This window comes from Apteryx rowi, unplaced genomic scaffold (genome assembly GCF_003343035.1).
Source record: "Apteryx rowi isolate R43461 unplaced genomic scaffold, aptRow1 scaffold_59, whole genome shotgun sequence".
NCBI lineage: Eukaryota > Metazoa > Chordata > Aves > Apterygiformes > Apterygidae > Apteryx > Apteryx rowi.
In genome coordinates, this window is record NW_020450860.1 from 477,582 (window position 1) to 491,679 (window position 14,098).

General features: G+C 49.5%; 1 protein-coding gene across 1 annotated transcript in view; it reads right to left on the minus strand.

Annotated features, from left to right (window-relative positions):
- The window catches only part of HS6ST2 (heparan sulfate 6-O-sulfotransferase 2), a 140,214-nt gene extending 126,122 nt beyond the window's left edge, over positions 1-14,092 (minus strand). The window contains exon 1 of the mRNA XM_026082728.1: positions 13,591-14,092. Within this exon, the coding sequence (XP_025938513.1) occupies positions 13,591-14,063 (473 nt within the window). The 5' untranslated portion in view covers positions 14,064-14,092. The remainder of the gene's footprint in view (positions 1-13,590) is intronic.
- Between the last annotated feature and the right edge of the window lie 6 nt (positions 14,093-14,098).

A 14,098-nucleotide genomic window follows, 5' to 3' on the forward strand; every position in this document is an offset into this window, starting at 1 on the left:
GGATGCATCAGCTTACCCAAGCTGCTCTCTAGGCCTTTATGCCTGTAACAGGGAATCTCAGTTTTCACTTGTCTCAGCAAGTCTCTAGACCCTACAGACACTGCCCATCTTGGTCACGCAGCTGCAGCACTGACCAGTTTTAGTAGGTGAACTTGCAAGTCGTAGGAAAGAGAGGACGACAGCAGGGAAAGCTGGCATCCCAAACGAGAACCAGAGCAGTCAGAGACATCTGCAACACATGAAATCCTAACTCTGCAGAGCAGGAAACTTCACTGCCCCAAGGTAACAGGAGGTGCTCATGCCATTAGACTGACCCCCATTCCGCACAGCGCTTAGCAGTATATTTAGGCACTTGAAGTATATGCTTAAGCAACACATTTAAGTACTTACATTCACAGCAGAGTGTTCAGGCTTGACAAGATATATTTCGTGGGCATCTTAAACCCAGTGATGCACAACCTCCCTCCAATGCCTACTCCAGAAATATCAGCACTGCCCTCAGTTACATGCCTTCAATTAAGTGTCCCAATAAACAAATAAACAAATAAAGCCAGTTTAGGGCAGACTCTTCCAAAAGCTGTACTGTACCAAACCCCAGGTCCAGCACACCTAGCCAAGCTCACAGACAAGTAGTTACTCATGTGCTTTTGCCCTTGCAAGCATCAAAAGAGCTCAGTAACCCAATCGCAGGGCAGTGTTCATGCATTTCCTGCATGACATCTTCTGGTGACTATTTCTAACAAAACTGGAATTTCTTCTTGCACACGGCAGCATGGCGAATATCCTGCAAAACACTGGGTGAGAAGACAGCATGCAGAACTATTCCCCAGTTAAAATTCCTCCCTGGCTATAGCCCTGTTCTTCAGCTGTCCTGTATCAGTGCCAGCAAGCTGCACTCTCTGAAATCCAGCAGGTATTACACACTAACTGAACCTCAACACTATCCCTTAAATGTAACTCATGGTGAAAGCTTCCCCCTTTCCATAAAATATTGGCAGTGCTCATATTCCAACTTAAAATATCACAAACATCCAAAATGCTACTAGCACAACAGAAAGTGAGCCTGTAACATCTTGGGAGAAGCAGCTGCAGGTGTGACTGCTCTTTCCATTTGCTCTTTCTGCCTTCCCTCTCCTCTGGAAACAGGAAGAAAAGGAGTTCATAACTTTGCTTTACAAAAGGCATCAGCTTTACTCAAGACGACAAGATCACCTGAGGCATATCTGGTCTATTCCAGAACCAGGACTGGTTTAAATGGCTCTTTACGATGGTTCTGCAAACTTAACAATGTTCTGGAGAGGTAAAGAAGCAATTAGAGCATCTCTTAGGTCTGTAACACTGCCTTCTCACAGCCTAATCCTTTCTGCTCTGAGCAGATGCGGTCATAACAGTTGCCTGTTTTAAGCAGACAATGCAAAGGTTTAATGCAGGGCAGCAATGTCGTAGTGGTGTGACTGTGGGCAGGACACCTAGTGTTACACAACCAAAAGTGTCCTTTTTAGGAGTGAGAGCAGATCCTCATATTTCTCCCTATGCTTTCCTATGAACCAGTGCACCAGGAAACACTTCAGGACAACTGTACCTGACTTATCTTCCCAAGTTCCTTCCTTCCACTGACTGTGAAGTCCAAGATGGCTTCATCCATGAAAGCGGGTGAACACTAGCAGATCCTGCAAGAGCACTGGTGTGAAAGCACTGCACAGAGTGACCACGCGCAGGAAGCTATACGTCGGGGAGCTCTCCTCTTCCCTTCCTGGGAAGGGAACCAGCCCAGTGGCTCTCCACAAGACACCTGCACAGGGGATGCCACACGGCAGGCTGGAGTCACCTGTCAATACAGGACATAAGTTTTGTATCAAAAACAACCACCCCTTCTCTGAATTCAAATTAAACCCTTAAAAATATTTACAAAATGCCTCTACCTAAGAAGAGCTGTTACATGCATTCAGGCCAGGAAGTCAACTAACCTTCATGCTACATATACACAAAGATATCCTGCTGCCAAGAGCTGGATTCAATGGATAAGCTAGGCAGAGGCGGAGGACAGGCTCAGTGACAGTAACAGGACTCCTCCCAGCTCAGGGACAGAGCCAGGTGTAAAGTCCTGCCTCCTCAAATCCCAGGCGCATGTTTGTCCACCATGTTTCTCCCACGCAGACCAGAGACAAGATGACAGACCCCATCAGTACCCCCAAAAAAGCCAAACAACTGACCTTCAAGTCAGTTGTATTTGTCAGTCAGAACCCTATTGCTTATTTTATTGGCCTGAAGTTATTGGGAATTGCAGAATCCCAAAAATCCAATCGAAGTTTTCAGCTAAAGACGTATAGGAAAGAAAAGAAAGAAATGTAACAGGGGAACCATGCCAACACAAAAGCTTCCTGTCTCATCAGCGACTGGCTTGCAGCACACTCGAAGCAAAAGAGTTAAAGCCTAATTTATGCCATTTATATTTTTGCAAGTCACTCGGCTATCATCAGGCAGACRCATCCTGTTGCGTCTGACATTTCCTTGAGCGCTTCTGTCTTTTTTTTTTTGCACAACCACTATACTGATTAAATCCAACACCCCCACTGAAAAACAAACAGCTTCTCGAAACACAAAAGCCACGCAGACCTCTTCCTCCCTGCCTACAGTTGGCGAAAGCAGTTAAAGAAGGAATGAAGCTTGTCACTCTTCGGGGAGCATCACACAGGCAGATGCCTCCACCCACTCCCAGCCCTGATAAAGTCATCGGCGGGCAACGACTGCCATGGGAGGACGACTCCTGCGGTTTCTTCCATACGAGACGGGTGAGCTGCTGCTGAAGGTAGAAAGTTATTACCTGGTAGTTTTTCCTCGGGCAGGACGCAAGCATCAGAATAACCTGGGATTACTGCAGGGAATAGCTTCCCCATAGGTGAACAGGTAGCAAGAGGAAGAAAACGGAAGACAACATTTTCAGTATGTTCACCCAAATATCAGTTTCTTAAGCTTTGAAGTTTTGGATATTTCACAGACTAAATTAACTGTATCCAGATCTGTTCAAGAACTCTCTCTTCTCAATTTCCCTAGAAGAGAAACTATGTTAAAAACAAGTTTTCTAGCTTTGAGCAGAAAAACACCATTTTTCTTAATAGGGGATTATAGCAGTTGCTTTACTCTGAACACAAGTAAGCTTGGAGAAAATAATCAATCCCCAGGAGTGTTTTGCTCACTTAATTCGGGTGTYTGCTGAAGGATCCCACAGTTCAAATAGCAGAGGAGTCCCACTGCTGTCTACATCTGAGGGAGCCTGGCAATGTTTTAATTTACCCAACATAAAATGAAATAAAGGAAGAGTTGATCTTCCAGCTACTTGGACCTCTAAGAGCATCAAAACTTCACAGTCCTTTTGATTATGGAAAATTAGGAGCATTTGCTACAAAGGATCTCATGAAAGGCATTGTCTTCTTCATGCTTTTATTGAGATGCACAAAATCGTTTAATGCTGCAAGATTATCTCTCCCATAGCTGCATATATTTAGTTATATCACATCAAAAGTTTGGCTCCTTCAGAGCTGGATAAGCTGCTGAAAACCAAGACATAACGTGATTTGAGTCTCACCCCTAATGGATCTTATGACATATAGGTCTCTAAACACTAATGATTTTTTTCAAGATTAATTTAATGGAGATTTCACTCAAAGCCGTATACAAGGAATATCTTAAATGGATTCTGTCTTTAAAAGCAGGAATAGCTGATGAACAAGGCTGGAACGGGGAAAGAGGAAAAAAGCTAATTCTAATTACCACTCGTTCAAAAACATTATCTCATTATATGCATATATACACTAACCACCCAGAGATACGTGAGTATATGGAAATAGCAACAGTGAGATAGTGTTTACCAATAGACTTATTTCAACAAACAAAACACTGGATGTGAAACACAGGTCTCAACCAGCAAAAACACATTGAAGGAATTATGCATTCACTGTTTATATCAGCAATATGAACTTAGATACAAAAAAATTACATTGCTTTGGCTTCTTCGTCTCACATTAGCAAACGCAATTATCTTTCATTAATTTTACAGAGCGTTCACAGTAAAAATTAAATCATTTCTTCATGTCTGTTTAAGAAAAACTTTACTGTGTTAATTATTCATAAATACCAAAGTCTGCTACTTATTACTCATCACAAATATGATTCATTTCAATAATGCCTGAATAATTCTGCGCTGCCCTATTAGTCTCAGAACAGGCTGTGCAACTGCCAGCATCAGCAAATCAATCACGAGCGATAATCCGCGCTCCGTCTCCGGTGCCAGCTCTCCAAAGCTGCCCCCCGCGCAGGGGCCAGGCAGGGYGCGGGACGGTGCCTCCCCAGCCCTCCCATCCCGAAAGGCCGCCYCGCACCTCCCAGCTCCGGCAGGACTTCCCAGCCTCCAGCTGGGAGCGAGGAACGGAGCCCGCAAGGGAGGAAGGCGGCGTCTGGAGACGCTCCATGGTTTTGCATCTCAGCAGACAGTTGCCCAGCAATAAGAATTAGCAGTTTGGGGAAGGGGCGGAGGGGGAATTAATCCTCTCAAGTATGTAAAAAGCGTACAAGGGTAACTCCAGAAAGTCGCGCAGGCTACTTAGCCGCAGTAATCCCCACGGAGTGGAACAAAGCAGCGACGCCATTTCTGCAGCTAAGTGGTTAAATAAGGAATTATCCAGAGTTTTGCATTCTGGCCTCTGGCTGCGCTAGCAAGGATGCAGTTAGCCGAACTGCATAACAGATTGGATGTTACGGGGTGGGGGAGAATAGGGAGGAAAGAAGTTACTACAGCAATAAAAATGTGCTCAAACCTATCGGAGTCACAGATTTTTGTACCGTTTCCTCAGTCATTTTAAAGAACAGACTTCAGCCATGCCGAAAACCTATTAAAGTTGCACCAAATTACACCCGTTTTATTTCTTTTTTCATAAAAAGGTCAAGAAACCATCAGCACCTTGGAAACGCTTATTTCTCCTCTTTATACAGCCTCGACTCAATCCGTGCTTGCACGAGGCCATCGGCCCCTCCACCAGGCACGGCGGGCTGCCGTCCCGCGCGGCCGGGAGGGAGCGCTCGGCCCCGCGGCGCAGCTCCCAGCCCTGCACATATCCTTCGGCCCGGCGCGAGGACAGCACTTCTAAAGACCCACGTCATCTTGCAAAGATCCACTCGCACATTCAGCTTTTGGCCACGTATTATTATTTAACTTTCTAGCAAGTTGCAATGATCTACGCGAGCTAATTTGGSCTGTTACTGTACTGAAATGCTGTCTTTATTATTACAGTTGTGGAGGAAGTAAATTAATGCAAAGGATTGCACACAGAGGCCTAATCCATTTGAGGTAAATCAATGCGTTGCACGTTTAAATTGCTCTGCTTTCCTTCAGAAAAGTACATTGAAGTGATTCATTAGGCACTGAACTGTTCACAAGAAACAGACCAATTCTCTTAGGCATGCCAGTGCATCTCTGCTTGTTAAATTTAAAAAGCAATCAAATCTACTAATAAGTCCTTTTTGCTGACATTTACATCAGCACAGAACATGATTCCTGACAATTCAAATTAAATAAATGAGGGACAAATTAATCTCAGTTAACATACCTTAGAACTGATGCTCAACTTGTTAAACTTAAAAGATGTCTGTTAATAAAAATCACCTATTGGCGATGCTTGAGTTCAAAGTACATTCGATAACCTGTGTCAAAGGTTATAAAGTTGTGAACATGAATTACAGAATCTGTGTCTATTTTAACACAGCTAAAGCATGTATTTATAGTTTCATTTTAATATTTGTAAAGCCCCCCACCCCCCAAAAAACAGAAAGGCACCTTTTCAATAAAAAAAATAATCATGTCCTAGTACAGCAGCACTGTGCCTTGGGGTTCATATTCCTACTCTGTTCTTTAGGGAGGACCAACCTGGATAATAAATAGGACAAACAGTACAAGAAATCATCTGTGTGCCCTGTTTCTAGCTCTACTACAACAATTGGCATTTATTTTTCAATACATAGTGTCTCTGCTTTACCCAAGTACAAGAATTCTCAGAATTTAAAATAAAAGGCTGTGGGAAACATACACTTTTAAATAATATAGTGCAAATGGACTTTTTAAAGATTTAGAGGAGAACTGAAGAGATCTAATATGGAAAATGATTTTTTTTAATCCCTTTAAGAGGTCCTTGACAAAGTGCACCGCTTTATCTGCAAAACCAGCAACAGCAATTCAGAGACCTTTGTAAGTCGTGTGGTCCAAACTTTAAAAATGCAAAGTATATAATCAAGATCTTCAAGGTCAGGCCCTGTAACGGGATTATGTAAAGGGACTACTTGTACTTAGGAAAATAATACCCTGCCATGCCGGGCTGGCCCGCTGATTCGAACTCCACAGCGTCAGGCCTAGCTCGTATCTGACCGGGAGACAGAGAGGGAAATTCAGCTGCCGCAAACGCATTAGCAGGTCACTCGGTAATATTCATTGCGCTATCAGTATCTTATCTTGCAGCCACAGCAGCCACCAAACCAAAATGAGCAGGGTCATTAGCAAATCCCACTGATAAATGAAGCGGCACGGAGTCACTCAGGCCTCACGGCATCTCTGCAAATGCTCTGCTATTTCTTGGTGTCATAACTGTTAGAGAGTTTTTTTCTCGGGGAGTTTCACCGATGAGTATTTCAAGGGCAGGCATGCACCCTTCTGCTGCTCTGGCCAGGGGCCAAGTTACTGCAGGTCACCACATCTGCTCGCTTAAAACCTCTCCTCTAGCTCGGTTGTTCCCTGCCCCTCCTAGAGAAGAGTTAGCCTTGCTAGCGCAGGTGGGCTGGCGCTTCCCCCCAAAGAGGCAGCGACACGTTGGGGGATCCCAACGTGCAACTACCAACACGGGATTTCCCCGCAGGGAGACCCTTGCTTCATAGGCATGAAACGCCCTGAGCACCCACCTCGCAGCCGTGTGCACACGCATACACCTCCTTCCAGTTTTGCCTTTCTCTCATTTTCAGCCTTTCAATCATAAACATTGCAGATAAGCGATAACCACTAAATCGCACCTAATTCACAAAGTAAGCAGATGGAGCAGTGCCGCCGGGCAGACAGAAAGCTCAGTGGGCCGCACAACAAAAGCGGCAGTAAGAAGCAAGCCCTGGCACACAACTAACTCCGGCGAGCAGAGGTTTACTGCTCCCAGGCTGGAAGGCGCATCCTTGGAAATGGTTTCTGCGCCATCAGCATCTAGAGATTTCAAATTGTCCACCTCCTGCTGAAGCTGGAAGGAAGCTGTCCTTGATTATCAACCCCAACCCTCAGAGTCTTAGGACTCCACGAAACCCCTCACAGGGTGGCAGAAGAGATATTGTATTGATTTACAGTGCTTAACTGTTCCCCAGATTCCACTTGGGTTAGCACAGTCCCAAGTGAAACAAGGTCCTCAACAAGGAGCTCATTCCCTTGGCACAGCAATGCACCAGATTTGCTGGTTCAGTAAAGGCTGCTGTTGAACAGGCCTCTCCCTTGGAGTCAAGACCCCCAGAATAATTTTTGTCTCTCTGGCAGCATTACATGATTTCCTGCCATGCAATAGGTTCCAAGCACAACAGGACAGGGAGGCAGCTTGTTAGGAAAACCCAGGGATGCGCGCACATACACACATCCCATTCTAGGAGGATCTTACACCAAGCTCGGCTAACCCTGTGGCTGATGGCAATATTTGCTCCACCTATACTGCCTTCTTCCAGGGACTCTGCCAGTGTGGCAGCTTGCAAGAAGTCAGGCAACACTGCAGTGGACTGCAGAACGTATGAAACACGCAGACGCAATGGCCACCTTTGCAACAGCATGGGGATTCATCTGGTCAGCCAAAGGAGCCGCACACAATAAACGCTTTCAGTTTGCTGGAGAAAGTTTCAAAGCAACTCTTCTTCAGATATGCACAAGATATAACTTCAAAGAGCTTAACAGTAACATTGAGGACAAGACAAGAACATCTAGGCATTGCCAGGGGCTTTTGCCCCTGCACCACAACAACATGGTGTCAGCATCAAGCTTCCCCAAAATCCGGTAGCTACTAACACTATTCCTGATCCAACAGGTTTGCACCAGCAGTGTAAAGTTTCTTCCAGTCTTAGAATTCCTGGCTCCAGACGCAGCTCTGCAAGCTTATTCTCCTCTCAAAGGACAACACCTCTTTCCTTTAACGTTGGCCAGAAGGGACTGTGAATACWGCCTGACCATTACCCACAGCCACGTCTCACACCCTGTGAGGACACCACTGCTTAAGAATGCAGGTATCTGTATCTGCTCCCATGTCTCATTACATTTTTCAGTCTAGCCCCAAGCCCTTTTGTTTCTTGCAATAGTGCCATTGGATTTATTGCTATAGACAAGTTTGGTAGATACTTCCCATAATAATTAGCTGGAGCTGAGTGAAATCTCAGTTCTCCGACGGTCTCTCACACAGTTGCTTTGGATGCTGCTTCAGTTTGGCGTGCCAAAAGCTTTGAGGCTTCTACAATCAATCAAGTGACCCAAGTCAGTCACTCATGGCTAAGAAATGGCACATTTCTCCTTTCTCACCACTGATGCCAAGCTGCTGAGACAAACCTCCTTCTTTCCACCACCATGATCAGCCCACTGCACCAATTTCGCAAGCAGAAAATCCAGAGTGCCCACAGCATAAGCTGTGCCTGCGCCTTCCTCCTTCCCTTTCCCGAGATTTCTGATGCCTCAGTGCTGGTGCTGCTCCCTTCCCTCCCTATCTACAGGGTCAGCATGGACACTCAGCAGGGCACTGCTCCAGGAGGCAGCCCAACCTGCTGAGAGGGACCACCACCCTGCTTTTGTTTGGCACAGCCTCTTAAAACACAGGAGCAAAACTGTGGGCCCTGTAGCTCCAGCTGCAGAGGAGAGCGCTGGAGACGTGGTCACCAGTCCCAAGGGTGCTCCAGACAAGAGCACAAGGCTGAAGGCAAAGCCAGCTGCAGGGAGAGCCAACCAGGACAGGCACAGAGGAGGGCAGCAGCAGGCAGCACTGGTGGAAGAGGAGACAAGCAGGATGTGATATGTGCAGAATATGCTCCCCAGATGGACCCATAAATAMATAACCTAAACACACAGGAAACAACCCTCTCCTCACACATGGAGATTCATGTTCCTCTAGGGCAATGAAGGCCCAAAGGAGGACAGGGAGATCTATTTATCTACTTGCTTCATATTAAGAAGCACAGGCCAGATTTTCAGGCAGGAATTAGGATCCTAGCAGCCAAAAGAAGGCTCATCCCACCACATGGTCCTTGCTTTTCCAGCTGGCACACCACCCTTCGGTGCGTAGCTCCCCTCTCAGAGCCACAGCTGCCACGCGTGTGCCCACTTTGTCCCAGAGGGAACCTCCACCCCACCTTGAAGGGCAGCAGGCAACAGAAAAAACTGCCTCTCTCCAGCTAAGCCCTGCCAGCACCGACCAACAGACTCGCTCTAGGAACACGGCTGCAGTTAGGGCTGAGTTGCTGTTAATGAGAGGGGTCCTGTCTTGTCCCAGACTAGACCACGCGCCCCACTATCAGCACGCTGGCAGCTTCACAGCAGCACACAGCCTCCTCCTGGTCCTGGCTGCCACCACACAGGCATCAACAACACCATTACAGACATGGCCAAGCAAATTTTGGGGACCTACATGCTCAGAGACAGGGAAGTACCGTTGTGTTAAATCCAGAACAGCAAATGTTGTAGCAGCCATCCTGAGTATTTCTACTGCTTCAGTGCAGGAATCTATCCTTCAACACCGCCATTCCCRAAGAAAACAGGGGAAGGACAGACACAGGACTAAGAGCAGAGGCTGAGCTAGCAACAGTCCTGAAGCTCTGGGCCACTATTTTCTCCATCAACTTAATCCTGAGGCTGATCCCTTTAGATCATACCATGGTAATGCTCTGTACCTAGTGCGGAGCCTTAGGGACCCAGGACAGGGCATCCTCTGGACCTCCAAAACAAGGCTCGACTTTTACATAAAACAAAAGGTTTCTGGTGAATGGCCCAGCTAGTCAGCAGTCTAATCAACTTCAAGACAAGCAGGCTCTCCGTGCGTCTCAGCACAAATCTCCATGCAAAATAACCACACACAGGTGCGAGCCAAAAAGTTTGCTGGAACAACTACCACTCATTTGGCTATTCCCCGGCAAGGCTAGACAGCCTGAATACAGCAACTACAGACCACATTACGCAGCTGCCAAGTCATTCAAATCACCCTTACAGTAGGTTTCACTTTTCAATCACTGTGACTATAAATGCAAGATTTATTCCCACCCTTGTCGAGCCAAGCTTCACTTGAGGAAACACTACTAGCCATCTGCTCCTGACCGAATCCCGTCCTTGCCCCCATGATGCACCCTGACCTGGCCTTGCACCCTCTCCTTACTCCTCCAAGTCGCTCCCCCTTCTCTCAGCCTTGCAGCACCCCAGAGACCAGGCTGTACCATTCCCTCCATCAGCGCCGGCCCAGCGATGCTGCCCAGGACTGTTGGTCCTCCCCACCGCGGAGCTCGGTGCAGGCAGGCTGCCCTGCCCAAAGCTATGGCAGCCCAGCAAGGCTCCTCTACTCAGACGCTGTCAGCCCGCACCTACCGCTGCTCTGAAGGAAGCTATTATCTGTCCAAAAAGTGCTTAGATTAGCGTCTGTTACTGGCGCTAGGAATAGGTGCTAATTAACTAGTTGTCAGCTGAACGTTGCTAAATCAAGAATGCAAAATAAAATTAAATGCAAGATATTACAATGGGTGGGAAGACTTGAAGGGACTATTGTTCGTTTAAGAACTCTCTTCTCTTTCCGTATTTTTAAACATTCAGAAGTCGCAGTCCAAATAACTGCTTGTCAAGACATTATTTGGGAGAATAACTATAGCTATTAAGCAAGCTGTGCAATTAGGTTATTAAAAATATAACATCATTTCAAAGCCTTTTAGAGAATAGACCTCTACCCAATGCAAGAGCATCACAGCTTCACTTTCATCCCCCTCTCTTAGCTTCAATCCTAAATCATGAGGCCTAGCTACCTCTCAAAAGTCAGTTATGCTGACRTACATGGCTTTGCTGGACGAGGAACCACCGCTCTGAACTCCTGGGCAGGTGCATGTACCACTTCCATCTTGACACAGAAGAAAAGCAGGTTCAGTAATCCAACAGGAAAAAAACAAAACCAAAAGCCACAGACAAAAACTCATTTTTCCAAGACCTGGAGTTCCCTTCTGCCTCAGGTTGTTGGTCCAGGACAAGGACTCTCCCTTACCCCCGGAGGGCAAGACTAACCCTGAGCATGGACGGACCTGTCTTTGGGGAAGGGACAAGAATCTGTGCCTCACAGCTACAGCTCTGGAGCCCAGGCCCATCTCTGGGGGAAGAGAAAGAAAGATCACTAGAAGCTATTCAGCAAAACAGAGGGCATGTTATGCATTTCCATTTCTGCTGACAAACAACATATTTATAGGACAGGTAAAACAAACTACACAGGCAGCCTGGAAGGCTCAGAAGCCTGAAACTCAGATGCTAATAGACCCAGAGGGCAAGGAATTATTTCCTGACATTTGCAAATGGAGTGTCACAAAAATAAGACAATTAAATTTTAAAGCAGTAGGGAAAACAAAAGAGCGAGACTCACAATAGCCAAGTCTCACGAAGAGCTTCATCTTGGGTGCAGGAAGATAATGATGCTAACCATTTTTCTACTAGATGGCAGTGTAGTGTCACACTATATAAAAGAAATTCTAGAAAGAAATTGCATTGTATTTCAAGTGAATCTGTGCTTAGACTTGACTTCAGATAGCATGAAATATAACAGTACCTCATTGTAAGGGGACCTGCCATTAGTCTAACAGCACAATAGGAGTGATATCCTAGTTTCTAATTTCTCAACAAAGTAATGCAAAAGGACACTAAAATCCCCGAGCCGTTCTGCTACGTAGCACAGCTGCACGCATAGCCATGGACAAGCTACTCGGTGTGTTACAACTGAAGGTCTGCTGTAATCAAAGAGCTCGGGGAGCGCAGCAAGCGGGTCCTTGCTGTTCAGGAGAACCGGCCTGCTGGGCTTTTGAAAGGCAGGGACGGCATTTAGTCAACAGCTAGCAACAGTCAGTTTAGGGTATCAACTTCAGTGGAAGGCACCGGCATGAAAAGAGCAGTCAGCGCCACCAAAATTCAGAATGCAAACCCAAAATAAACAAGGTTAGGGCTGAAGGACAACGCAAATATTTGCAGGTAATACTCAGTCGTAAGAGTAACCTCTGCAAGGCCAACATTTGCATAAGCTAAACTTCAGATGTAGCAAAATACCGTGGTTCACAAACACTCCTAAACACAGTGTTTATTTCTGGTGTACACAGGGGCTACCGCACGTGTGCCTTAGCCCAACAGGGGGATTTGCCAGAGACAAAAAAGCTCAGGCGCAGGTTTCAGGCAGGCTGAGGACCCTCACTTCCACGAGCGACGTGGAAGACACGCTCAGGACCTCCGGAGCCACTGGGGCAATTCAGGCCTCTTTGTACATTACTGCGCGAGAGGCTCATTGCTGCTAACGACCAGACGCAGTAACTCCCGGACTTTCTCCAYCAGCGGCTCACAGACGTCTTTATAATTGCGACAGCCTGTGGGATATCATTTAAAACATCTAACTTGCAGCAGAGAGAGGCGGCGGGTTTTGTCTCGCTCAGCAGTCCGAAGCAAACCGCGCTTGCGGCACGATTCCCCCGCCGAGGCGCCGCTGGCCGGGCCGGGCTCCGCAGCGCGTGCTCCGCTCCCCGGTGCCCCTTCGGGCTGGCCCTCGCCCGCCGCCCGCCCGCTCCCGGGGCGCTGGGCAGCGGCTCGGTGCTCGCAGCGCGCCCGCCGGCGCCGGACCGGCGTCTCCGGTACGAGGGCATCCGGGCGGCGCAGGGGTTTCCTCGCCCGTCCTGCCGGGCCTCCGGGGCGGTGCTGCCCGCAGGGCCGCAGGTGCCAGGACCGGCACTTGGCACCGCGGCGGTCCCCGGGGCTCCGGGGGGTGCCCGGCCCGAGCYGGCGGGCTCTGCCGCAGACCCCGGAGCGGAGCGGGGCAGGGCAGGGAGGGAGCCGCCGGGCAGCTCCCCACGGGGCTGGGGGGCTGCGGCTCGGCCCCCCACCGACGGCTCCGGGGCCTGGGGACGGCACCAGGGGGACGCACGGGCGAGTCCGGGGGATGAAGCCGGGAGCCCCCCGGGAGAGGGACCCGGAGACGGCGCCGGGGGGTCGGGGGGGGGTGCGGGAAAGGCTCCCGGGGGGAACCCCGGGCACGGAGCCTGGGGGCACCGGAAAGCTCCGGAGGGCCCCGCGACGAAGCCGGGAGGCCGCGGCGAAGGCTCCCGGAGGGCATCGAGGAGGGCTCCGAGGGAGGGGTTCCTGGGGGGGGGCACCCGGACACGGAGCCCGGGGGCCCCGGGGGGGGGGGCACCGGGCAGCTCCCGGGGTGGCACCCGGACACGGAGCTCAGGGGCCCCCGCGGGGGGGTGTACACGGGCAGTCCCCGGAGGGGCACCCGGACACGGAGCCCGGGGGGGGGGGGCACCGCGGGCCGCCCGCCGCCGCCGCCTCACCTGGAGGGCCGGAGCCGCACCTCCTTCTTGCTGTCCACCACGGCGGGCACGCAGTTGGTGAGCTCGGTCCAGTCGGCGTGCAGCCCGCAGCTCCAGCCCGTGGAGAAGCGGGAGAAGAGCCAGGTCTCGCGCTTGCCGGGCCGGTGGCAGGTGCACTTCTTCTGCCCGGCGCGGCACTCGCACGGCTGCTCCAGCTGGATGTTGCGGACCAGGTGGCGGCCGAAGGTGGTGCCGCCCGTCTTCTGGATGTGCAGGAACACGATGAGGTCGTCCCCCTTGATGTTGAAGTCCACCCGCCGCAGCAGGTCGCCGGCGGAGAAATTGAAGCGCGGCACGAAGCGGGCCGGCGTCTCGTCCTCGGCGCGGTACGGGTCCGCGGCGGCGGCGGGGCTGAGGGCGCGGAGCCGCAGCAGCTGGCACTCGGTGCCCGGGCACACGTACTGCAGCACGATCACCGCGAAGAGGAAGAGCATCACCAGCGCCAGCAGCACCTTGTGCGACCGGTCCT